At 44.2% G+C, this 25,747-nt stretch overlaps 1 protein-coding gene across 3 annotated transcripts; it reads left to right on the forward strand.

Annotated features, from left to right (window-relative positions):
• The first annotated feature begins 6,890 nt into the window (after window positions 1-6,890).
• Window positions 6,891-25,175, forward strand: FAM20B (FAM20B glycosaminoglycan xylosylkinase). Of its 3 annotated transcripts, none has more exons than XM_077928244.1 (8): window positions 6,891-7,000; window positions 12,544-13,056; window positions 13,844-13,930; window positions 15,171-15,280; window positions 16,600-16,771; window positions 18,215-18,406; window positions 18,833-18,892; window positions 21,034-25,175. In XM_077928244.1, the coding sequence occupies exons 2-8, from the start codon at window positions 12,680-12,682 to the stop codon at window positions 21,263-21,265; spliced, it is 1,230 nt and encodes a 409-aa protein (XP_077784370.1). In that variant the 5' UTR covers window positions 6,891-7,000; window positions 12,544-12,679; the 3' UTR covers window positions 21,266-25,175. The 3 variants fall into 3 exon arrangements, with proteins under 3 accessions (XP_077784370.1, XP_028588192.2, XP_077784371.1); XM_028732359.2 differs by lacking the exon at window positions 6,891-7,000 and adding an exon at window positions 8,252-8,385; XM_077928245.1 differs by lacking the exon at window positions 6,891-7,000 and adding an exon at window positions 8,482-8,576.
• Window positions 25,176-25,747: the final 572 nt, after the last annotated feature.

A 25,747-nucleotide genomic window follows, 5' to 3' on the forward strand; every position in this document is an offset into this window, starting at 1 on the left:
AATATTAAGGAGAGCTCTGCAGGATCAAATGTGTTATGTACTGAAGTTCTCACCCTGGGCCAGCAGGGGGATACTGTAGATAGTTATGCAAATGAAAGATCGAAAGTGACGTTCAGTGATTGGATAGTTTTTATACAAATGAAGGATCGAAAGTGACATTCAGCGATTGGATAGTTTTAGAAAGTTGCTACAGTAACGTTGTACTGGAGATCTATATAAGCAGTCTGACTGAGCCCTTCAGTTCAGTTCTGTTCTGGCCTCTGAATAAAGAAGAGCTGTTGAAGAATTGCTGTGTCGTCTGATATGTTCACCCACAACTTAACAAAACCAATGCCCCCATCCTCTACATTTCCTCTAAATTTTAGAATTCACTCTGTTGTAAATAGCTGTTTGGTCAATAGCTAAAAGTGGGGGGGGGGGCATGTTCTAGCAATTATAGTTTTCCTTAAAATGTACTTCAAATTTAGCTGAAAACTGCACTTCCAGAGAGAGACCGACCATGTTCCCTGTTGCCTGACAGGATTATGACATCACCATTCAACAATCCAATATCAGTCTTTAGTGATTCAATTGTTTTTGCTCTCCTTCCTGCTTTTATCTTCATAGCTCAGCCGTTACCTGGCAAACCCCAAAATCCTGTCAAGCCGTTAAGCGGAGCAAGCTGGAGTTTTTCATATGGGAGGAAGATGGGGGCTCTGTTTCTCTGACTTTTGTTGATCATCTGGACATAATCTGAGTTTCTCTTACCTTGCTTAGTGATTGTGACAGAATTTAGGAAGATGCTTCATCTATCTCAATACGGTTTACACTGGCTGGCAGCAGCACTCCCAGGTTCTGGGCAGGGGACATTCCTAGCCCTAGCTAGAGGTGCCAAGGACATTCTACGTGCAAGGCAAATGCTCCACCATGGAAAGTCATTGCCTGTCAGTACAGACATTATTGAGATAGATGGTCCGACTCACTATACAGTAATGCAGCTTCCTGTGTGGGTGGCGCTGTGGTCTAAACCGCAGAGCCTAGGGCTTGCCAATCAGAAGGTCGGCAGTTCGAATCTCCGTGACGGGGTGAGCTCCCGTTGCTCGGTCCCTGCTCCTGCCAACCTAGCAGTTCCAAAGCACGCCAAAGTGCAAGTAGATAAATAGGTACCACTCCGGTGGGAAGGTAAATGGTGTTTCCATGCGCTGCTCTGGTTCGCCAGAAGCGGCTTTGTCATGCTGGCCACATGACCCGGAAGCTGTACGCCGGCTCCCTCGGCCAATAAAGCGAGATGAGCGCTGCAACCCCAGAGTCGTCCGCCACTGGACCTAACGGTCAGGGGTCCCTTTACCTTTACTGTCACTTTCTAGGCCATAGAAATATTGCTTTAACGCAGCAGACTTTGAGAGCAAAGGATCAGAGTGCAAGGAGAGGCAGGGGACAATGTGTAGACTGAAGTGTTTGGAGTCTCCCTTGTTGCAGGCAGAAACCCTCTGAGGTGGAGGGCCCCGAAGGAGATGGGAGGAGAGCATTGCGAGGATTCAAGCTCCTTTCAAATGTTAGCTTAATTTTGGTGATGAGAGGGCAATCCTCACCTTAGGACACATCTTGGGGTCCAAAAGAGGTTCTAGAGATGCTTGGGGTGGTGCTTGAATTTAGCCAGTGATTTTCCTTGGTTTCCCCCCCTCTCCCACTAAAATCTGCCCCAGAATCCTGGTTTGGAGACAGGCTGCAGTTGATGGTGGTAGTAAGACCATGCTCTTTTCTTCCTTATCACTGAGACAGACAGAGGCCAACAACCACAACCGCTGCACATATTCCAGATTGTGCTGCCAGAGAAAATACATTTTATGACTCTGGTATTTTTTTTAAAGGAATATTCCCTTAAAGGAACTGAGACAACCAGACAGACTAGAGCAGGGGTAGGCAACCTAAGGCCTTGGGGCTGGATCCGGCCCAATCGCCTTCTCAATCCGGCCCGCGGATGGTCGGGAATCGGTGTGTTTTTACATGAGTTGAATGTGTCCTTTTACAGTGGTACCTCAGGTTAAATACTTAATTCGTTCCGGAGGTCCGTACTTAACCTGAAACTGTTCTTAACCCGAAGCACCACTTTAGCTAATGGGGCCTCCTGCTGCTGTCGCGCCACCGGAGCACGATTTCTGTTCTCATCCTGAAGCAAAGTTCTTAACCTGAAGCACTATTTCTGGGTGAGCGGAGTCTTTAACCTGAAGCATATGTAACCTGAAGCGTATGTAACCTGAGGTACCACTGTATTTAAAATGCATCTCTGGGCTATTTGTGGGGCCTGCCTGGTGTTTTTACATGAGTAGAATGTGTCCTTTTATTTAAAATGCACATCTAGCTTACTTGCGGGGCATAGGAATTCGCTCATTCCCCTCCCCCAAAAAAATATAGTCCGGCCCCCCACAAGGTCTGAGGGACGGTGGGCTGGCCCATGGCTGAAAAAGGTTACTGACTCCTGGACTAGAGAGAAATCTTCAGATTAAGGTATTAATTCAAGAACAAAAGGCAATGTTATGCACTAATACACACAAGGTTTGTTCCTTTTAAAGCTGGGAGCGGGTTTTTGGGTTGCAAAATTAAACTTCAGGCTTGCTGCTGAGTCAGGCTGATGTTTATCTAGTTGCAGAGGTTTACTGGCCACTGTTGTAGGCATGGCGATAAGGTGAGGCTGCATGCAATTATGACAGTCTTGTGTCCTGTGTGATGTCACAAGCAGGATACGCCTTAAGTCTTGGCAAACAGAGAGACAGTTAGCAGTCAGACCAGAGCTTCATGCTGTCAAGTTGAATCATGGCGACAAGTGATGAAGAAGTTTATTTTAGGTCTATATTAACTTTAAAGGTAAAGGTAAAGGTAAAGGTAAAGGTACCCCTGCCCTTACGGGCCAGTCTTGCCAGACTCTAGGGTTGTGCGCTCATCTCACTCTATAGGCCGGGAGCCAGCGCTGTCCGCAAACACTTCCGGGTCACGTGGCCAGCGTGACAAGCTGCATCTGGCGAGCCAGCGCAGCACACGGAACGCCGTTTACCTTCCCGCTGGTAAGCGGTCCCTATTTATCTACTTGCACCCGGAGGTGCTTTCGAACTGCTAGGTTGGCAGGCGCTGGGACCAAACGACGGGAGCGCACCCCGCTGCGGGGATTCGAACCGCCGACCTTTCGATCGGCAAGCCCTAGGTGCTGAGGCTTTAACCCACAGCGCCACCTGCGTCCCCTATATTAACTTTACCAGAGGACAAATGCCTTGAATGGTTTGTGGTCATTTCTTATGCTATGTTCTGCTGCGGTGGTTTTGTAACAAAATGAAACATAAAAATCAACACTTTTTTTCAGGGTTCGAAAGGAGGCTGCATTGCTGTACCCACTTAATTGGGATAGAATAGGTAAAGGTAAAGGGACCCCTGACCATTAGGTCCAGTCGTGGCCGACTCTGGGGTTGCGGCTCTCATCTCGCTTTATTGGCCGAGGGAGCCGGCGTACAGCTTCCAGGTCATGTGGCCAGCATGATGAAGCCACTTCTGGCGAACCAGAGCAGCGCATGGAAGCGCAGTTTACCTTCCCGCCAGAGCAGTACCTATTTATCTACTTGCACCTTGATGTGCTTTCGAACTGCTAGGTTGGCAGGAGCAGGGACCAAACAACGGGAACTCACCCCGTCGCGGGGATTCGAACCGCCGACCTTCTGATCGGCAAGCCCTAGGCTCTGTGCTTTAACTCACAGCACCACTGTCAGGTGCAAAAGAGAAGAGGGCTCCTTCATCTTCGATAGTTGCGTTGCGTAGAAAAGGAAATTTCAGCAGCAGGAGCAGCAGCTTTCAATCCCTCTGACGTCTTCTGCACAACTATTGAAGGTTCAGGAGCCCTTTCCTCTTTGGCACCTGACTACCCTACTCGGGAATAAGTTCTACTGAACCCTGTTGGATTTACTAAAAAACACCGAGAGGGAGAGAGGCGCAAGCAGATACATGCCTTGGCAAAGCTCTGTTTTACCTGTTCTACCTGGAATGACAGCTGGAAGTCAAGAGTGACCCTACAGAGCCATCTGCTGAAGGAAACTGATACTGCAACAATAGCTTAAAAATGGAGTGCCAATGTTCTCTAGAATCCACCTCTTCCCTGGAAAAAAGATTTTTATTCATTCATTTAATTATTTGTTTGTTTGTTCATTCATTTCTAGTGCTGAAGAGGGAATGGCAGACCCTTCACTGCCTGTGGTACTTACACCTTTTTCTTTCTTTCTTTGGTGCCCAGTCACTGGTTCTAGTTTTGAAGCAAGCTTGTTTTTCTCCTGCTCTGGAAGGTAAGACCCAAACCAATGGATTCAAGTTACAAGAAAGGAGATTCTGCCTAAACATCAGGAAGAACTGTTAACAGTGGAACAGACTCCCTCAGAAGGCAGTGGGCTCTCCTTCATTGCAGGTGGTGTTGCTTTTTTTGCCAGAGATTGGATGGCCATCTGTCGTGGATGCTGTAGGTGAGATTCCTGCATTGCAGAGGGTTGGGATAGATGACCCTCAGGGTCCCTTCCAACCCTACAACCCTTTGGGTTGTTATAACAGAACCCAAACAGTCTTACTATAAACTGGACTCTGGCAAGTTTGTTGGGGGAAAGTCCGTAACTTATAGGGAGTTGTTGTCTGGGTCTTAATTTGTGCTCAGGCCTACTGGGGCTTTGCATTGAAGACTGCTTTCAGTTTTGGGTTTTAGTCTTAGAGCATGTGTTCTTATTAATTCTTCCCATCTATATGTTGCTTTTCTGCCTAGTGTGGTGTAGTGGTTAAGAGTGGTAGACTTGTAATCTGGTGAACCAGGTTCGATTCCCCGCTCCTCCACATGCAGCTGCTGGGTGACCTTGGGCCAGTCACACTTCTCTGAAGTCTCTCAGCCCGACTCAGTGTTTGTTGTGGGGGAGGAAGGGAAAGGAGAATGTTAGCCGCTTTGAGACTCCTTCGGGTAGTGATAAAGCGGGATATCAAATCCAAACTCTTCTTCTTCTTATTATTATTATTCTGGGCACCAAAGGTGCTTTACAATTTTAAAGTAGTAAGGTGAACGAAATAATATGCTCTTCTGAGAATGTAAAAAAAAAGGTAAAGGACCCCGGACGGTTAAGTCCAGTCAAAGGTGACTATGGGGTTGTGGCGCTCATCTTGTTTCAGGCCGAGGAAGCTGGCGTTTGTCCACAGACAGCTTTCCGGGTCATGTGGCCAGCATGACTAAACCCCTTCTGGCGCAACGGGAGACTGTGACAGAACCCAGAATGCACGGAAATGCCATTTACCTTCCCACCGCAGCAGAACCTACTTACCTGGCGTGCTTTCAAACTGCTAGGTTGGCAGGAGCTGGGACAGAGCAAGGGGAGCTCACTCCGTTGCGGGGATTCGAACCGCTGACCTTCTGATCGTCAAGCCCAAGAGGCTCAGTGATTTAGACCACAGCGCCACCCACGTATGTATGGAGTTAATTTCACTCTAAAGTGAGCACAGTAAAGCCTCCAGGGTACACATGCAAATCAGAGGTTGGCTCATCAGGGCAGGGTATTGGTGGTTACAAAAACCACAATAAGTATACCTTCATCACGACCAGCAAAAATGTCAAAAACCTGTGAGCAAGCTTTCTGAGCTGTCCAGAATTCTTCAGACTAGATGATAATGAAACAAGTGGAGTCACAGGATAAAAAAGCTGGGAAAGAAGTCTGCAGCTTATTAAAATGATCAAATGCAAGCGGAGTTGTGCACAGGAATAAGGTTAGCCTCTGCAAAGCTCTAAACAAATTTCAGGTTGCGGCATAGATTGCTGGGTCGAAGGAACAGTAATGGCTACCCCTCTCATTTAAAAAATCTAAAAGTTATGGAGTGTGACTTCGAAGATGACCAGACCCATAATGTTTCATCTCGCTCTATTATTATTATTAAGAAAAAATTGTTAAGATCTCCAGACCTTAACCTTAGGGATTTCTCACTGACAAGACTAGACAAGTTTGCCTTAAAAGCTGCCCAGGATCAGTCCTTCCCTGCAATGTGCTATTGTAGTGGGCTGCTTCATGAGGTCTAGTACGCTGAGGCAGCAACTCAGATAAACTTGAATACAGTTGGAGTTATTTCTGAGTGAATGTGCATAAGATTGTGTTTATCACACAGGCCCAGCAAGACTGGTCAACTTTGCCTACAAAGTGTGTGCCTTACAACACTCTCCTGGATCCAACACACAGCAATTCTACAGCAGGAATGTTGAAGCAGAAAGGTTTTTTTTATACAAAAAATATGTATTAAAAGTTGGAAAACATCTAAAAATAGAAAGTTGGAAAACCACTGTGCTATATTGACCTGTAAACAGATAGTTGTGGGATTCTAGTCTAGTCTGTTTCTGTACCCAGTTCCCAGTTAAGTTTTAAGCGATCCTGAATTTTAAGTACTGTATTAACTTCTACTCACACTTGTAATTCTTTTTATTATTTCCTCATATAAAAATGGGATGAAAATAACAGAGACAGCAGTGCAATCGTGTACATGTCTACTCAGAAGTAAGCCTCGTTGAGTTCAATGGTATTCACCCTCAGGTAAGTGTGTATAGGATAATATCAACTGCAAATTTATATGAGTGCAGTGTAGCTGAAAATAAACTTGGCTTAACTAAATTAAGACAATTAAGGAAAGTACATGACAGTTCTTTACAACAGTCTGTTTATGATCCCTAGATTTATGGCTTTGATTTTAACAGCATCCTCCCCGCCTCCTCTGTCTCCCATTGTGCAGTTAAACCTGTTTGCATATGGAATGTTAACTTTTAGCCCTTTCTCTTCCTAGTGTGTACTTTGTAGAGACACTTGTTCAGCCCCAGTTCACATTACTATTTGTTTAAGTAGGTGTGTTGTATTCTTGCATTATAGCATTTCCTGAAGTTGATTAGAGCTGCCTTTTCCTCTGGTTGGAGTGATTCAGATCCACCCTTTCACTGCTCTTTTAACCTCACTGAATGGGCGGACAGGGCAGATAAAAGGTAAGCACTCCATGCAAGAACAGGAGGCACCCAACTTGAATCCTGAGCTACATATGGGTTTAGTGAGAACTAAATGCGGCTGCTTTCAATGGGGCATATTTCCTGGCCAACTATGCAGCCGTCCAGGGCGCAGACCTGAGGGGCACAGTACTGACTTTTGAGCGACACAGTTTATACAGATTCGTTTTGTTGTTTGATAAGATATAACTTTTATATTTTGAATACTTTTATCTTTTTTTGAAGTAATCAATGCATTAGAACTATTAGATCATTTTTTGAAGTAATTAATGCATTAAAAAAGGTAAAGGGAACCCTAACCATTAGGTCCAGTCGTGACCGACTCTGGGGTTGCGCGCTCATCTCGCTCTATAGGCCGAGGGAGCCGGCGTTTGTCCGTGGACAGCTTCCGGGTCGTGTGGCCAGCATGACCAAGCTGCTTCTGGCGAACAAGAGCAGCACACGGAAACGCCGTTTACCTTCCCGCCAGAGCGGTCCCTATTTATCTACTTGCACATGACGTGCTTTCGAACTGCTAGGTTGGCATAGAACTATTTTAAAATGTATATGTGAATTGTGAATCACAATTCACAAGGTTGTTCCAAACGATCTGTGTGCTGAAACGTTCCTCTTTTGTGTTTGTGAAAGATAATCAAAAGTTTGTTGCGTTACTTTTGCAATGTAAAATAAATCCAGCACTTTCAAGTTTGGTGCTTTTCATTTTTTTTCTACAAGACACCAGTTTTTGAAAATTGAAGTTGGCAATTTGGGGGGGGGGGGTGGTAGTGAGGGACGTAGGTAGCCTTGATTGGGGCGCAGAATAGTCTGGCAGCGGTATTACTTATGAATACAAGCACTGCCAGAAGATGAGCTTGGGATAACTCCGTTGATATCATTGAATGAGCCTCTTAACCTCAGGGAGCCTTATTCTTATACGGGCAGGAGAGAGTTAAAGAGCAACTCGGCGACATCCCCGCCCCCTTGCCAACGCACAAGTACGTGCAGAAGGGAGGGGCGTGGGGGGGGGAAACGGAACGTCACATAGCGCAGCTTTCTATTGGTTGAACGGAAACGACTCGCACGCTCACTCGTCCGCGTTGAACAGGCGACGCCGCGGCTTCTTTAAGAGACTCCCGCGACGCCTTTTTACGCCTTTAAGGCGCGAGAGCGAGCGAGCGATTGGTCTTGGTCCGGGGGAGGGCGTGGTCTCTCCCGGACGCTTCCATTGGCCGGCGGGTGCGCGCGGGGGCGGGGAGAGCGAGCTGGGCGAGACCATGTTGTGCGTGCGCACGGGGGGCGCGCCTCCGAAAAGGGTCGTTGGCGGCGCCGGCAGCAGCAGCGCCGGCCGGCCCAGTGAGCGGGGATGGCGCGCGGGCGCCCGTGGGCGGGTGAGTAGGAGAGCGGGCGGCGGGAAGGGCGCGCGCGGCGGAGGGGAGCCGGGCCCGGCGCCCTCCCCCCCTCCTTCCCCTCAGCTCCCTTCGCGCCCTCCTTCCCTAGAGGGACCCATAGAGGGACCCATCCATGTGGCAGGAATTGGGGGGGGGGGCGGCGGAAAGGGCTGGAAGGTCTCAAGCGCCTCGTAGGTAGAGGGGCTCCGCTCGCCCCCGCTGCCATAATTGGGGGGGGGGACCTATGGGGAGAAGTGGGGGGGGGCTGGCTCCGCTTCTCCGCGCAGGGTGTGGAATGAAAAAAAGGAGGGAGGGGGAAACATGCCCCCTGAGCATGTGCCGAGCGCCTGTCTCCTCAGAGCGCGCGCAGCAACGCTCGTGGGGGGGGGTGGCTGGGGGGGGAGAGAGTATACGGTTTAAAAGTGTGTCAGCTGGAAAGCATTTGCTTTTCGAAAGAATTGGGCCGGTTATTTTGTTTTTCTTCTCAGGAGCTGAGCAGAGAGGGCTTAAAATACGCTTGAGCGCCGGAGAGGAAAGATTTGTATAAAACTAAACAACAGAAAAGTTAAGAGCATCTCTCGATAAAATGTTAAAACGGTGAAAAATTTAATAAACTGGAAACAGAAATTAAAGCGTCCACCTGTTCACAGAAATAATAATAATAATAATAATAATAATAATAATAATAATAATAATAATACCAATAATATATAATAATGATAATCATCATCATCATCATCATCACTTAAGGGATAATAACATAAATGTCACTTCTCAGGCATGTACCTCAGCTGAGAAGGTCCTCTGTCCGGTTGCTGCGCACCTGCACCTGCTGAAGCAAATTTTAAATACATGGGCATGAGACATAGATGTGGGACATTTTTGAATGCTCGAAAACCAGTTCTGAAAACAGCTGTTCTAATTGGCAGAAGCTTTTTGGCACCGATATTTCTGGGTCAAGTGTAATGAGGTGTGATGTCTGTACATTACCGGAAGCAGCCTATTGTTAATTCCCTTTTCTAATCCCACAGAGTTCCTGCCGCTCTGGAAGGGATGGCGTATATGTGCTAGGGAGCAAGATTAAATATTTTGGCATGAAGCTGTGAGAATGCTACAGAGAAATGTTAGAAATCTTTGCACCAATGAAACAGGAACGACTGATTTTGGGCCCACATATTTTCCAATAGAAAGAAACATTTCTGTCTACATATTCTCCTAATTGCAGTTCCAGTCATACACTCCTTCAGTCACTGTTTTATACAGGGTTATCAAGAAGTACATGTCACGTAGAGAGTTCAGGTGTACAGAAGCACTGAAGACTGACTGAAAAGCCTATCCATTTCCATGCAGCAACATCTATTTTTATTCAATTTTTATTCTTCCCTCTTGGATTTCAGTCTCATCACATCCAGCATGCTTCCTCTTCCCCTGGCTTTAATGGCAGCATTTCCACCCCCCATGATTATGAGAGCATACAGTTTTGCTGTAATTTTAAAAGCAGTCTTTTTGTACGGAAAGCTTAGTGCGGATTATTTGAAATGAATGTGGATTTCCCCTCCTCTCTAAATTCTAGCATAGATCTCATCTGTACAAGCCTTGTTCTTTTAGCAATTATTAATATTAGATCCTTCAGTAGCTTGTCTGGAAATTAGATAGGTTTAGAAATAAGAGAGCAGTGCTAGGTAGCATCCCCACGCCCCCCCCCCCTTTTGTATTGTAGTCATTCATTCTTTTGGAAGAGTTACTTTTGTTCATGGTTGCTGAACCATGGGAGAGAGAATTTTATCTCTTCCTAAACTTAGGAGGGGACGCGGGTGGCGCTGTGGGTAAAAGCCTCAGCGCCTAGGGCTTGCAGATCGTCAGGTCGGCGGTTCGAATCCCCGCGGCGGGGTGCGCTCCCGCTGCTCGGTCCCAGCGCCTGCCAACCTAGCAGTTCGAAAGCACCCCCGGGTGCAAGTAGATAAATAGGGACCGCTTACAAGCGGGAAGGTAAACGGCGTTCCGTGTGCTGCGCTGGCTCGCCAGATGCAGCTTGTCACGCTGGCCACGTGACCCGGAAGTGTCTTCGGACAGCGCTGGCCCCCGGCCTCTTGAGTGAGATGGGCGCACAACCCTAGAGTCTGTCAAGACTGGCCCGTATGGGCAGGGGTACCTTTACCTTTACCTAAACTTAGGAGACTGGGCTATGCTGTTGCAGCCATTTCCCCTGTATGGGAAGATGGCATATCTTGCATTCCCATCCTGGTGAGTGGTAAAAGTCTGCACGGTTTGAATCTCTTTAATGTGTATGAGATTAACTGAGAAGAACCTGCCCAAAACTGAATATGGTTTTATTTAAAAGGGGGGATTTTAGTTGAAAGATGCCACAGAACCAATTCATTATAAAATGCCCTTGGGAGCCCTACAAAAAAAAATGTGGTGCTTGTACAGTGGTATTCAACTTGAAAAGGTTTAGCAATTTTCCTTTTCCTGTTTCAAACAAGAGACCCTTGTTTCCCATTCCTGTACCTCTTAGTTGTCCATTGGATCTTATTTTGCCCTCAGACATTGGTAGTTTAAATGTAATTATCTAACCTTATCAGCTGCCTGTGGTCTGAAGTGTAAGAAATAAGCAAGGCGGTGCTCTAAGGAGTTTACAATCTGAATTTTGCCATTAGTTGCGGTGGGGAGGGAAGAGACTCTGAGGGAACGGTGAGTACAATGTGGTTTAGTTTACTATGAGTCAGTAGAGGTTGAAGACTTTGAAATAGAAAACTCTACTAACTGGGTGAATTAGGCTGGTAAAAGATGGCACAATCATATTCCTGCACAGCAGTTGACTGCCAGCTCTTGTCTGCAATGTCTACAAAGATGTTTTGTAGGAAAGCCGTGTAGCCTGTTCTTAGATCGACAAACTGTGCAATGTTTCTTCTCAAGGTTCATTTTGGAATGACTAATGTCACCACCTCCCTTGGTCTTTGGACACGTTGCATATAATTCCTGAAACTGCTGTGTTTGCTCATAGATGCACAAACGTTTTTTCATATGACTGGCTTAGTTTTCAAATTAAGTGTTAATAAGAAGTAGGAGTACCCGTCAGTCTGTATAATGACAAGTGGAAGTGTATCTTTGCTTAGTAATAACACTGAGCTGAAAATATCTGTTCAGCTTTGTTCATTTGGGCTTTCAAGCTTATGGGTGAGCTCTGGGACAGCACAGCTGCCTAGATCTTTATTCTTATTTCAATGCAGCAGCCCTTCAGAGATTTCTCTCCAGCTTCCTGTGAACAGTGTTTTGTGTCCAGAACTTGGTGAAAAATAGAGACAGTCCTGATATTCACACAATTTACTCCAATGTTGAGCAAAACATATCCTGTCTAATGTACAAATTTCAATCTGAAAACTTAAGTTGTCTTGCTTTTTGTGTGGAAGAGCTCCATTAAACTATGAACAGCTTTGTGGGTTGATGGTGGGTTTTTTTAGTACCCAAAAAGTAAAATGCTTGTTCAGTAGTTTAAAAGTTCTTTCTCTACAGCTCTCCCAGAGGAGGAGCCTTTGGAGCCAAATAATCTCTCTTGTGTCCTCAAGTCTTTCCTGTTTGCTTTAGTGGCTAAAAGACATTCCCTTGTGTTGTTTGGGAAAGCCTTAATGTCCTAGGGATGTTTGACAGTGGGCTGGGTAGTATTTCCATAGTTCAGAAACATCCCACACCTTCTTGGTTGGGCAGAATGTCCTGGGAATCTAGGCAGATAAGATCATAGCTTGGATTGTTCAACAAAGTAAAATAGTAATCTTTCACCAGTCTTCCCTAAGTAAATTGGATATCTTGTTTTCCCTCATTTAGAATGCTACATACTTTTCTATTTGCTCCATCCCAGAATGACGGGGAGATTAATTTTCCTCACACTTTCACATCGCCGTTAGTAGTTTCTGAATTCTAAAAATCAACAGAAGAATTCATGTGTCATTCAGTTCTCCATGTTGCATAGCAAGTAGTGTTCTGGCAAGTTGTTACCTGAAAATCTGAAGAAGTCAACCTTTTAGTAGATGCTGGATTTAAAAACTGGCTGTTTCTGCTGATGTACACAGTGCAAGTACTAGAAATCAGCAGCACATGTTCTGCAGGTATAGGAGATCATGCCTAAGGATGTGAAATTCAACTTTCTTTAATAACTCACAGGTGTACCAGAAGCTGCAATGGCAACATTTGGTCAACTGAAGCAAAGATGGTACTTGTACACTGCCTCTCGACTTGCTTTGTGAGAGACTTCCTGTAGCCTTTGGAAGGACGCATCAGGAGAGGACTGCTTGTCATCATGAAGTTGAAACAACGGGTGGTGCTTCTGGCAATCCTCCTTGTCATCTTTATTTTTGCCAAGGTTTTCCTCATAGACAACCTGGACACTTCAGCAGCTAACCGTGAGGACCAGCGTGCCTTTCACCGTATGATGGCGAGCCTGCGGGTGGAGCTGGACCCACGACTTGACCACACTCTGCAGTCTCCCTGGGAGATTGCCGCCCAGTGGGTGGTGCCACGGGAGGTCTACCCAGAGGAGACGCCAGAACTGGGGGCAGTGATGCATGCTATGGCTACAAAGAAGATCATCAAAGCAGACGTGGGCTATAAGGGAACCCAGCTGAAGGCTTTGCTCATACTGGAAGGTGGGCAGAAAGTGGTCTTCAAACCCAAGAGGTAAAAAGGCCATACAGTGACTGGATGAAATATATTGAGTGTTCCCCTTGCCCCAACTCCATGACTTGCTTCGGGGTTTCCCAAATAGGGAGTACTGGTTATCATTCTCCACTGGATGGATAAAGACAGACCCACTCTGGGCGGCTTCCAAAAAAAATATTGAAATACTGTAATACATCAAACATTAAAAGCTTCGCTAAACAGGGCTGCCTTCAGATGTCTTCTAAAAGCCTGGTAGTTGTTCTTCCCTTTGACATCTGGTGGGAGGGCGTTCCACAGGGAGGGCGCCACTACCGAGAAGGCCTTCTGCCTGGTTCCCTGTAACTTGGCTTCTCGCAGTGAGGGAACCGCCAGAAGGCCCTCGGTGCTGGAGCTTATCAGACTTTTCACCCCATTGCAAATGTATGGGGAAAGTGGGATTTGAGGTGACCATGCTAGTGCCACCTTTCCTTTTCCAGCCTCTGATTGGCTATGCTCGATATTCTTCCAGTGTTATGGAGCTATAAGAAGAAGCTGCAAGGAAGTGCCTAGCCTATTGCCTGAGAGAATCCGCTCTTGTCTTCCTGGCCTGGGATGTGGACCATACAGCAAGTCCACTGTCAGTCAGTAACAGCTCTAGTTAAAAGCTTCCTTGCATGTGTGGCCATGTGATCAGCTGCAAGGGAACATGTCTCAAGTAATGTGCCATCTTGATTCAGAAACTCAATCTGCTTGGGTTCTGCTTCTGTAGCTTAAAGGGAAAATCTAGCATTATGACCCAGATTGTCTGTCTGCTTGCAATTTTTAGATATGCCAGAGACTATGTGGTAGAAGGAGAGCCGTATGCTGGGTACGACAGACACAACGCAGAGGTGGCAGCCTTTCACCTGGACAGGTATATAAATGTTGAATTAGAATTCACTCTTCTTGGAAATGGATAATAAACATATAAACACCTTCTTTAAGCTCTGGATAGAAGTTTTGTTTTTAATAGAAAAATTGTGAGGAAATAATGACTTCCTGTTCTGTAGCTAATTCAGTTATATCGTCATATGAGTGCAACAGGCCGTCATGGTTTTCTTAAGTAATTACATTTCTAATGTGAGGTTTTTGACCAAACTGCGGGAGGCAGTGGAAGACAGGAGTGCCTGGCGTGCTCTGGTCCATGGGGTCAAGAAGAGTCGGACATGACTAAACAACATCAACAACAGCAATGTGAGGTTCAAGTCGTTTCTCTGAGTAGGGCCAAATTGCTGAAAATGAGGCAGGCCTGTGGAAAGTAAACATTGCTTCCAGGTGACTCAGGCATGGAAACTGAAGGTTGAGATGACTAATGTAGGTATATTCAAGCAAGCAGGTGGTTTTTTGTGTGTGTTCCTTTAAAGTAGACTGGTGGCGTTTGTAGACTTGCTTGTAAAGCTGCACTGTAGCAGTAAAATTGCAGAGCATGTTCTGAGGGCACATGATGCAGCCATTTCTCTGAAGTGAAGCACAGCTGATCAGTGCCTGAATGGAATACCACTTGGGGACCTTAAATATGCCAGCTTGACTTCCGTTATGGATGAAGGGTGGGATACAAATGTACTAAACAAACCTTTGTGGAGGAAAAGTATTTTTTTCTGAAGAAAGATCCCTCCCCCCTCTCACATTTTTTGCCTAGTCCTTCTCACAAATGTCAAATGAATCCAAGCATTATTTACTTGAGGACTTTATTTAAAGCAGTATTTGGGGGCAGAACACTGTGTACAGCTGCTTCAGGCCTGGTCCTGCCCTGAGCCCGGCCTTGGCTGGGGAGGGCGGGGTATAAATAAAAAATATTATTATTAATAATAATAATTTATTATTAAACAATTTGTTTTGAAGCTCAAACCATTTTACAGCCTAAGAGCAAATCCACTATTGTTCTGCTCTAACCCTGCTTTTCGTACTGAGCACCACCCACCTGTGAAGTGTGGATGGTGACCCTGTGTATGCAATTTTGGAAGTTTCAATGCAGCTGAGACATTATCTTGAAATTGTCAGCCTCTTTTGTAAAGTTTTTTTTAATTTTTGGAATTTTCTTCCTTAGATATTTGGGAGGCAACTGGATTGTTCTATATTGCCTCACTTCTTTCTCACTTTTCTTCTCCAAACAGAATCTTAGGTTTCCGACGAGCCCCGCTAGTGGTTGGTAGGTTTGTGAATCTCCGCACAGAGATCAAACCTGTTGCCACAGAACAACTGCTAAGTACGTTCTTGACATTAGGTAGGTGACAAAGTATATTTCATGAAGACCTCTAAAATAAAATTGGAAAAAAACCCCAGGAAGGGGCTTGTGGAAGTTAATTGCTTTTGGGAAAGCCGACCTAATGTTCTGCAAGCCCCTTAGGCTCAGTCAGATACAGTATTCCTGATTTCTTGTGCTTAGGAGATTGTGAGTGTGCAGCGGGTTTGTGGGTTTCCTTCCCCTCATGTATACAAATTCTTCCCCTTCCAGTGTGCATTGATATTAATACTATGATAATGTATTAAAGTTACCTCTGGTTGTAAATTCTGGTTTGACACCAACACTATGATTACTGTGGACATTGGTAGAATCTAATAGTGCACCTTAGGTAAAGGTAAAGGGACCCCTGACCATTAGGTCCAGTTGTGGCCGACTCTGGGGTTGCAGCGCTCATCTCACTCTATAGGATGAGGGAGCCAGTGTACAGCTTCCCGGTCATGTGGCCAGCATGACTAAGCCGCTTCTGGCGAACCAGAGCAGCACACGGAAACACCGTTTACCTTCCCACCGGAGCGGTACCTATTTATCTACTTGCACTTTGACTTTCGAACTGCTAGGTTGGCAGGAGCAGGGACCGAGCAATAGGAGCTCACCCCATCACGGGGATTCGAACTGCCGACCTTCTGATCGGCAATCCCTAGGCTCTGTGGTTTAACCCACAGCACCACCCGCGTCGCATACTGCACTTTAGTTGGTGCTAAAAAGAGAACTCCTGGTCTAACCACAGGGGATTGTAAACAGCTTTTTCTAGACTTAATTCACAGATGGTTCAATGTGAAGGATTCTTATCTGAGAGAATATTCTGTTGAGAAGCAGTCTTTGCCATTTCACTTCTTTCTCTGTTAATTGAGGTAGTAGTGTTCAATGGTAATGTCAACAGATAATTTAGAAGCAGCAATTCATTCTAAAAAAAAAACCCTCATTTTAAAAGCAATGAAACTGCTATAACAAGTATCAGGAGGGGTGTCGCACAATTTGAGATCCCTGGCTTTGTTTATGGAAGTATGTGAGAAAAATATGTTTGCATACTTCAAAGAAAGTATCTTTTTCATTCAGCTGGGCCTTTAGTTAATCATGAGTGGAAAGATGGCTTGCTGTTTGCCTGAAGCCTTTTTTCAGCACATTGGGGTGAGGGAGGAGAGAGAAGCGGAGTTTTCTCTTGAGCAAATGAAATGGGTTAATTTTAAAACTTAGAGATTCAGGTATTTCCTAGAAAGCTTCTGAAACATCTATAATCATTTTAATATTATTATAACAACTTGACAAGAGATGGGTTTTTGCTTCTGCTTTCTTCTAAGGAAATAATACTTGCTTCTATGGAAAGTGCTACTATTGCCGGGAAACAGAGCCAGCCTGTGCTGAAGGGGACACCATGGAGGGGTCGGTCACGCTATGGCTGCCAGACGTTTGGCCGCTTCAGAAGCATCGACACCCATGGGGCAGAACGTACAGGGAAGGCAAGCTGGCCAGGTATAGAGCAAAATACTGTTTTTTTCTTTGCCATGTCTGTTGGTCAGTCCAGGGAATGGGCAATATTTGTAGATGGAAAGGAGGATATCAGCCAGTTTTCCTGAAACTCTGTTACAGCCAAGGCCCTCAAGAATGGTATATTTTGTATATGGATTATATTGTTAAAGCCCCTAAAGTTATCTGGTGGAGAAAGGATTCTGAGGATGAAGGGTGCTGGAAGTACAGGTTTGAAGGATTTTAAGAAATGATGGGAAGAAACAGTCCATTTTTTTCTCTTTGTTTTCCTTCCCAAAGAATAAGTAGAATTTAAGTTCTAATAACTTAAATTAACTGGGTAGCAGAAGTCTGTGTATATCTGCATAGTGTACAATCTAACGTTTTGAGACCTGTTTCGTTTGCAACAGTTAGGCTCATTTCTGCATGTGAAGTAAACTCTGTTTACAAGAGCATATTTTGTTGTTCCCTACTAGGCAAAGACAAATCAGCCTTGTCACGTTTGTACATTTTCATACATAATTCTGTTCCATCCCATTTCAGCATTAATCTGTGGTAATTCTTAATTTGCATTTGAACATGTGTTTCTTAACGTATTTTCTCTCAAAATAATGCATTTCTAAACCTATTTTACCAAAATACAGTTTAAAATATGTTGGGAAATTCAGGAAGTGTGAAAGATGGTGGTTATCCAACTTCCACTTTAGCCTGAAATATGTAACTCAGGTTAGTGTGCATCAGAATTTGCAAAGCTTGAATTTGTCAAGCATCCCTATTCCACATCCCTTTCTGAAACTCCTCTTTTGACTATGATTGGTTTTGTTCATCTTTCGTGATTACATCAGTCCTTTAATTTGGATTCCTGAGACTCTTGTTTCCATTAAAAATAAACACTTCTGCCTGCCCCTCGTGCTTGGGTTATGGCTGAAAACCATATTGACAGCATCTGCGGTTCACTGTAACGTTACAGATTTCAAGTTCTCCTTTGTAAACCCCACTAATGTTCTCTCACTTTCCTTACTGTTTCTCCTCAAATATTATTGCACCTTGCAGAAACAACCAAATATTGGTATGCACTAAGCCTTGGGCAAAATAAGGCAATTTGTCCTCTTTTTGTGGATTTGCCTTGAATTATTAAATGAGAACAGAATTGTCAGAGGGGAAGGTGGATGGAATTAAGATCCTAGGTTAAAAGAGGAGATACAGTAAGAACCCGTGAGGAAAAGGCAAGCTGGTAATTAAAGGCAATTTTCTCACACACCATAGTGGGAGAATATTGGCTTGAAAGCTAACTGGACATTCACCAGGTAGGCACTGAGCCAGTTTGGCTAGCTCATCAGTTATATCAGACTCTATTTTTCAGATTATGGAAGTCTCTCTTTAATGCCGCTGACAATGCATGGTTATATTTTAAATGAATCATAAAGCTTTCTCCATGTCTACTTGCAGGTGGGAATATGATGAGAGCTACTGTGATGCTGTAAAGAAGACCTCACCCTACGACTCAGGCCCACGGCTCCTTGATATCATAGATACAGCCATCTTCGATTATTTGATTGGGAATGCTGATCGACACCATTATGAAAGCTTTCAGGATGATGAAGGGGCCAGTATGCTAATTCTACTTGACAATGCCAAAAGGTGGGAAATGTGTCAACATCTGTGAAATTTCTCCAAGCTAAATGACAGCCATAAGCTTAGGAAAGATTTGCATAAATTGCCATTGTACTGTGGGCTCTCCCTAATTCAGCTTTGTCCAGCCTAGTTCCCTCCAGAGGTTAGGGGCCGCATCTCTCACTTTCCCTGACCATTAGCTATGCTGGCTGAGGCTGTTGGGAGTCCAAAATATATGGAGGGCAACAGGTTGGGCAAGGCTACCCTCATGCTTTTAAGATAGGGGACCAAAAGTGAAATTTTGTAAGCCTGCTATTGCTAAAGCATCTGATTCCCTTTCGTTTGTGGGTTAATTGAAATGTCAGGGACTGCTGAAGTCCTTAACTCTGTGGTGTGGAGTAAGGGTAGAATTTTCCAGCAACTTCACTGGATTTGCATCCATTTGTTTTTCAGCTTTGGGAACCCTGTCTTGGATGAGAGAAGCATTTTAGCACCTCTTTATCAATGCTGCATGTAAGTAAAGGACAAATAAGTTATTGATCTTTTGTACTGTATGCACCTTGCAATGCCCACCCCAAACATCCTGGGAGTGTGCAAATCTGACAATCCAGTGCTGCCTCAGTGCATTAAGAGAATGGTTAGGATCATGAATAAAAAATGCACATGCTTTACAGTGTCTTGATGATCTGCAACTTTTGTTTGAGACTGAGATGCTGGCTGCACATTAAACTTGTCACATCAAAAGAAGCTGTTCCTCTGAAACCCCAGGATCAACTAGCTGCTAACGGAGAGATAAGACAGGATGGAGCAGCTCTATGATCTCCCTCCAGCTTTTTCTTCCTGTCACTTACATGTAGCTGCTTTTCATGTGACAAGAGTCACATGTTGTCAAGCTCTGTGGTTCCATCTGAGCCCTCCGCAGTACATGTAACTTAAGCTTTTGATAAGAGAAGTGAAGAAGTAACTGCAGGGAGGAAAGAAAGGCAAGAAGTGCAGTAATTAGGCTGAGTAGGCTCAAAGTGGCGCTGTGGGTAAAAGCCTCAGCGCCTAGGGCTTGCCGATCGAAAGGTCGGCGGTTCGAATCCCCGCGGCGGGGTGCGCTCCTGTTGCTCAGTCCCAGCGCCTGCCAACCTAGCAGTTCGAAAGCACCCCCAGGTGCAAATAGATAAATAGGGACCGCTTACTAGCGGGAAGGTAAACGGCGTTTCCGTGTGCAGCTCTGGCTCGCCAGACGCAGCTTTGTCATGCTGGCCACGTGACCCGGAAGTGTCTCTGGACAGCGCTGGCCCCCGGCCTCTTGAGTGAGATGGGCGCACAACCCCAGAGTCTGTCAAGACTGGCCTGTACGGGCAGGGGTACCTTTACCTTTACCTTTAGGCTCAAAGCTTAGGAACTTTAAACAGGCGTGTCTGAGGTTTTTTGGCCATGGGGGAAATCAATTTCTGAGAAGTGCTTTAGTATGCAGTATCATTATCATCATTTTATTTGTATTCTGCCTTTCCAAAGTGAAAACTATAGGCAGCTCACCACATAAAAAGATTTACATAATTTGAAGCCAAAGTAGTAGTAATAAGCAATAAATAAAACACGCCCAAAAAGTACACAACCAAATTGAACAATTTTCACATAAATATTAAGATGTAAAAAGAAAGATACAGAAAAATTGTATTCACAATAGCAACAAAGCCCTCTAAACAATACCCTAACCCAAGAGTGCACACATGATTCCTAGCTTGCTTTTATTTTTATTTTTATTTTATTTTTTACATAGCCTGCAGTCTGAGCTGCAGCAGGAGAGGCTTTTGTACTTGCAGCTTTAACTTAACCACTTCCTTCATGCCCTACACCACTCCTTACTAAATGTCCACATTATGCAATTATGAAATTCAGAATAAAGCTTTCAAATTGAACAACTTTATATAAAATAAATATTTATGTAGATTATTTGCACAATTCATTTTCTGCGTAGGTCTTCTGTATTTATTGCATTGGTATTTTGCTTTTAAGGGACGCAGGTGGTGCTGTGGGTTAAACCACAGAGCCTAGGACTTGCCAATCAGAAGGTCGGCTGTTTGAATCCCCGCAACGGGGTGAGCTCCCATTGCTCTGTCCCTGCTCCTGCCAACCTAGCAGTTTGAAAGCACGTCAAAGTGCAAGTAGATAAATAGGTACGGCTCCGGTGGGAAGGTAAACGGCGTTTCTGTGCGCTGCTCTGGTTCGCCAGAAGCAGCTTGGTCATGCTGGCCACATGACCTGTACGCCGGCTCCCTTGGCCAATAAAGCGAGATGAGCACCACAACCCCCGAGTCGGCCACGACTGGTCAGGGGTCCCTTTACCTTTATTTTGCCTTTTCTCCAAGGAGGATTTTATCTTCTTGTTCCTATGAGGTTAGGCGGAAAAATAGTGACTGGTCCAAGATCATTCAGTAAGCTTCATGGCTGAACCCAAATTTCCCCATTCCTACCGCCCCCCCCCCCTTACACACTACTTTGTTCGGAGTGTTTTGTGCAAAATATGAGCAGCTGTGCTTATAGTTTTGTGTTATCATCTTGTGATATACGCGTGTAGACAGGCCCAAGTAGACTGTGTCCCTCATCCTGAAGTCTGCTATCAAAACTTAGGTTTGCCATACATTCTCTCATTTCTTTTGCAGTATTCGAGTCTCCACATGGAACAGACTGAACTACCTGAAGAATGGAGTGCTGAAGTCTGCCTTAAAAACTGCCATGTCTCATGATCCTATCTCACCAGTTCTGTCTTCCCCTCATATGGATGCCCTGGACCAGCGACTCCTGAATATATTGGCTACAGTGAAGCAATGTACAGACCAGTTTGGACCAGACATTGTACTGGTAGAAGATAGGATGACACTTTCCCATTTGTAGCTTCAACAGGTGTTGGAGCAGATTTTCTCTCCCTATTTTTAAGAAAACAATACGAAAACAGCACAATTGGTTTTGTGTGGCTGTGGGCAGGATGGGCTGGAACTGAAATGCCAGACTTCCTGAACTGAAGGAGAAAGCAGCGGCATGATGGTTTTGCTGAAGACAAGGAACTTGCCTTCAGGTAGCCCCCACATCATGTTTTGGATGTCCATTGCTGGCAGTGGATGTTACACTGAGAGCACTCCTAGATTTCTTAAATAAGAAATTGGAAGTAGGCATTAAGACAGACTGATTCCAGAGAAGAGCCACAGTCCCCTCACCTAATCCAAATATGGTTTCAAGATTATAACCCATTTCATAGTTGTAAAGAATGGGCTGCCTGTGCTTCCTTGCTGGCTACCTAAAAAGAGAGCATGAAGACAAGATCAGTTGTTGAAGGGATCCCTTATTGCTTCTTCTGACCCTCATGTATCTCACACATTTTTGGCTGGAATTTTCTCAAGAGCTCCATGATGGATTGTGTTATTTTTAGCAGCATTAAGCAAAATCCTTTAATTCCAAAATGCTAAGAAGAGAGACTATTTTAGATTGCTAATTCAAATCTATACTCCATCCACAAGGCTAAAAGGATTCAGGACTGCATGATGCTGCAAAGACTCAACCAGCCATGAAGATCTAAGATTATTGTGCAAACCATTGTTTTGTTACCACACAAGGATTCTTGCCAGTATTCTACTGATATGGAATAAGCCTTGTGGTTTTTTAAAGGAGCAGATACAATTGAACCAAATAATTATTCTAAAAAGTAGGAATGATTGTGATTCATTGTGTTCTCTCTGTATTGACACCCACCCCTTCATGAGACGAGACCAATGGGGTTTGTTGCTAAAGTTTGCAGTTAATTTAAAATACTCTGGATACCACCAGAGACTGAGCAATGGAATATTTTCTGACTGGTGTGTCACTGCTTTTGTAAGTGGTTGCAGGTTCTGTGCCAGACGGTATACTTAACAGTATCCTGTCATTTTTCAGGGCTGAGCTGAACTTAAAAGCATTTCCAGTAGGCCTTTTCCAAGTGGCAGAAAGCTGCTGCTTCTTCTGAACTATCTACTGGCTTTTTGACCATTAGCCTGGAATTGTACAGTGCTTCAGGAAATTTTAGGTGACTTTTTGAATGATAAGCCCGATTTTTCTGGAAATGATACCCATCCACCATATCGGAGAGTAATTTGTAGACGTTTATCCCATGTGTCAGCTTTGACATGTAGCATTCTTATGCATTATTCAGCAGACTTTATTAGAGACTTTATCAGATTAAAGTTCCTGGATTGGATGCCTTGGAAGCCATGTGACACTAATTTAAAGGCAAGGTCTGACTTTTTCAGTTAGCCTTAGTTTTTTGTGGGTTTTTTTTTGGCAAAAACTACAACTTCCTGCTTCCAGAGTAACAAATGGCAGGGGGGGGTGCATTTTTTTCCTTCTAAAGTATTTTAAATCTGTTGTTAGTCCGTGTCAGTAACTGTCTGAAGGCAGTTGCCTAAACTGCAACCTGGCCTAAAAAGCAGTGGCAATCCCTATCTGTTGCAAGCTATCTACTTCAACAAAGAGAACATTGACAAATACAATGGTTTCTGTCAAGCTGGCTCAGCTAATCATCTGAGTTTCTACAGGTGATGTCGATTTCTACCATGAGGGTCACTGGCTACAAAAATCTTTTTGAAACATGGCATGAAGGTGTAATCAGGTCAGGTACTAAGGTTAAATTCCCTGGACACTTCCAACATCAGCTGTTGCAATTATGTTGTGTGCAGGGGGAAAATGGAGTAGTACAATTAGTGAAGGTAACCTCTTGCAGCTTGGATGTCTCCGTATTTATCTTTACACAAGCAGCAGCATACCAGTATGAAATTAAACAACTTTTCAAGCTGATGAAGACTCATTTCTGTGCAACCAGTAACAGAGACAGAATTAGCTTTGAAGCAGCAAAATATCTGAAGGAAGTACTACAGTCCTCTCTATCTTTGCCTGATTCGGCAAGTGGTGTAGAAGAAACCACACATTTGTATTTTGGGATCTGATGAACTGGAAGTGTCACTTAAGTAAAAAAACAAACTAACTAATTTATTAAGAAGTTAACTTATTTATGTAGCAGCTGGAGCACACCTCTTGGACCTGCCAGAAGGTTGCCTTTGGGAGTGCCTGCAAATGGAAACTATTGGAAGAAAAGAACTCAATATAATCTTGATTCTGTTATGTGTTTTCCCAGGTTCAGACTGCATAAATAAGTATTATGTGAATAAATTTTTTAATAAAACTCTGGGTTGGGGTTTTTTGCTTCTCACACCATGCTAGTTTCAATGGCAACTTACCATGCTCTTTTTAGGTAGGAGTTGCCAACATAGGATAGCGTGCAGTCTTAATGTGCTCCTTCGGATGCTGCCTTTTAGTGGTGCAGGAGGTATGGCAATGTGACTCCTTCACACACTAGTATTGATCCAATTTCTGCCAGGAGTGTCAGAGGTGCTCTGTAGCTTGAATTAGAAACTGCAGTTTCTGTGGCCAGGATCTACCTTAAAGAGCTAAGAGTGTGCCAAGAGCCGCCTTTGGATGTAGAAAAGATGGTGTGCAACATCAGCACCTACAGGCCTAGTGTAAGAACTAGAGGTTTTTACTTCTGCCTTTCTATTGCCATAGCACTCCTTAGGCTTCCTGTATTTTAGGCTTCAATTACCATCTAAACTACTGCCTCCAGAGACTCAGAGCTGGTGATGGAGTTCCAGTGTTATCAAGTAATACAAGAAGGCCTCATTCTTCAGTCGCTTTCATGCTACCTTGTACTGTTGGACGGATTCATCAGTTCACGAATTATGTTCGGAGAACTGTCCAACAGTGGCCTGGCTAGAAACTAAATGAAATATGGCAACCAGAAAAAGGGGCATATCTCTTGGTCATGACTCCCTATGACCATGCAAATGACAGAATATAATTTTGCAGTCTTGCAAAGTCGGCCTTTTGATACATTCCCCATGCAGACTTTGGCCTGAACTAGGTCTCCATTAGTTGATGATGAGGGTAGAAAGAGTTGTGCTTATATTGCATTTTCTGAAAATGAGTAGAATCAAATGACTGCTAATAGGGAGACATGGTAGATATAGGAAGCTGTCTCAAAAAGTAATTATTGACTTGTCAATAGGCCATATCCTGCTGCAGAGCCAATGCCTGATAGTTTAAAAAAAAAAAAGTTTACTGTCAGTATAGACTTCTTCCTTGTTGGCTTTAACTGAGGTTAGTTAAATGCTTTTTTCTGAGTCTTTAGGGTACTCTAGGCTGTAGTCCTATATGCATTTACTTGAGAGTAAGTCCAGTTAAACTCAGTGGGACTTACTTTTGAGTAGACATGTATGGGATTGCACTGCCAATGCAATTTTGTGTTTATGCGGGCTGACAGGATAAAATATATGGAGAGTCATCATTGCCTGGAGAGATTTCATACGCTTCAAATCTTATGAGCTTAGTTTATGGCTTAGCCGGTGTATGGTTCCAGGGCCTTGTATCCATATTTTGCTGAGATAGCCTCCTGCACTATGTGCACAATATTAACAAATAAAAACTCATATTTGTTGTAAGTTGTTTTACTGTCTCTTGACAAGTGCACAATAGCCATGTGTGGATCTGCCACCACACTTTTATCAACTCTCCCATGCACACAGATCCCCCCTATTTCCATGTATTAGTCTCTCCCCTGTTGTGCAGCCCCCTTTGCACACACACTCCAAGCTGATCTATGTTATCGTATCGTTAAGATAGGTAGAATCTGAAGAGCGAGTATGTTAGCGAAAATTAAATTCAGTTGATGGATGTTGTACATATATGGGTGTTTGCTTGTTAATAAAATACCTCTTCTAAATTACTGTATTGAATCTGGGGCTTCATGTTGAAGATAACACATGATACCAGGAGTTAAATACATGATTGTAGGAAGATACTATGGAATATTTGAGGACTTTGCATCCTTCATCTCTTTCACATAAGGCAGCTGAGGAATGGAAGAGAGAGAAGTTTAAAAACAGCCTCCCCACCCCTTTCAGTGCCTCTCCTTTCTCGCTGTACTCCAACAATGGCAGAGATTTGAGTAGAGCAGGGATGGTGTGAACTGAGTATTTTTGAATTCTAAAAACCCAGTTTTAACAAGGAGAAATAACAGAATGAGTACAACACAAAAAGCTGACACTGAAGTCTTTCCGAATGCCATTCTCACTGTCCTGAAATACTGTTTTAAACAGCCCCTCCTGTGTGTTCCCTTGCTTGCTCATGCCTCTGCCATCATCTGAAAACACCATTTTCCTCTCAGCATCTCTAAATCCCTGCTTTATTTAGACCTCTGCCACTCAAAACAACCACTTTTTCCTTTTTAGTTTTCCTTCCTTTGCAACTTTCCCCTCTTTCATTCCTCACCTGCCTCGTGAGAAAGAAAGGATGTGG

This window comes from Podarcis muralis, chromosome 5, assembly GCF_964188315.1.
Source record: "Podarcis muralis chromosome 5, rPodMur119.hap1.1, whole genome shotgun sequence".
NCBI lineage: Eukaryota > Metazoa > Chordata > Lepidosauria > Squamata > Lacertidae > Podarcis > Podarcis muralis.

Bases quoted from the DNA above. Each gene is read 5' to 3' on its own strand.
- FAM20B (XM_077928244.1), top strand. From the start codon at position 12,680: ATGAAGTTGAAACAACGGGTGGTGCTTCTGGCAATCCTCCTTGTCATC. The intron at 13,931-15,170 runs GTATATAAATGT...TTCTCCAAACAG, and splicing joins GCAGCCTTTCACCTGGACAG to AATCTTAGGTTTCCGACGAG. The intron at 16,772-18,214 runs GTATAGAGCAAA...GTCTACTTGCAG, and splicing joins AGGGAAGGCAAGCTGGCCAG to GTGGGAATATGATGAGAGCT.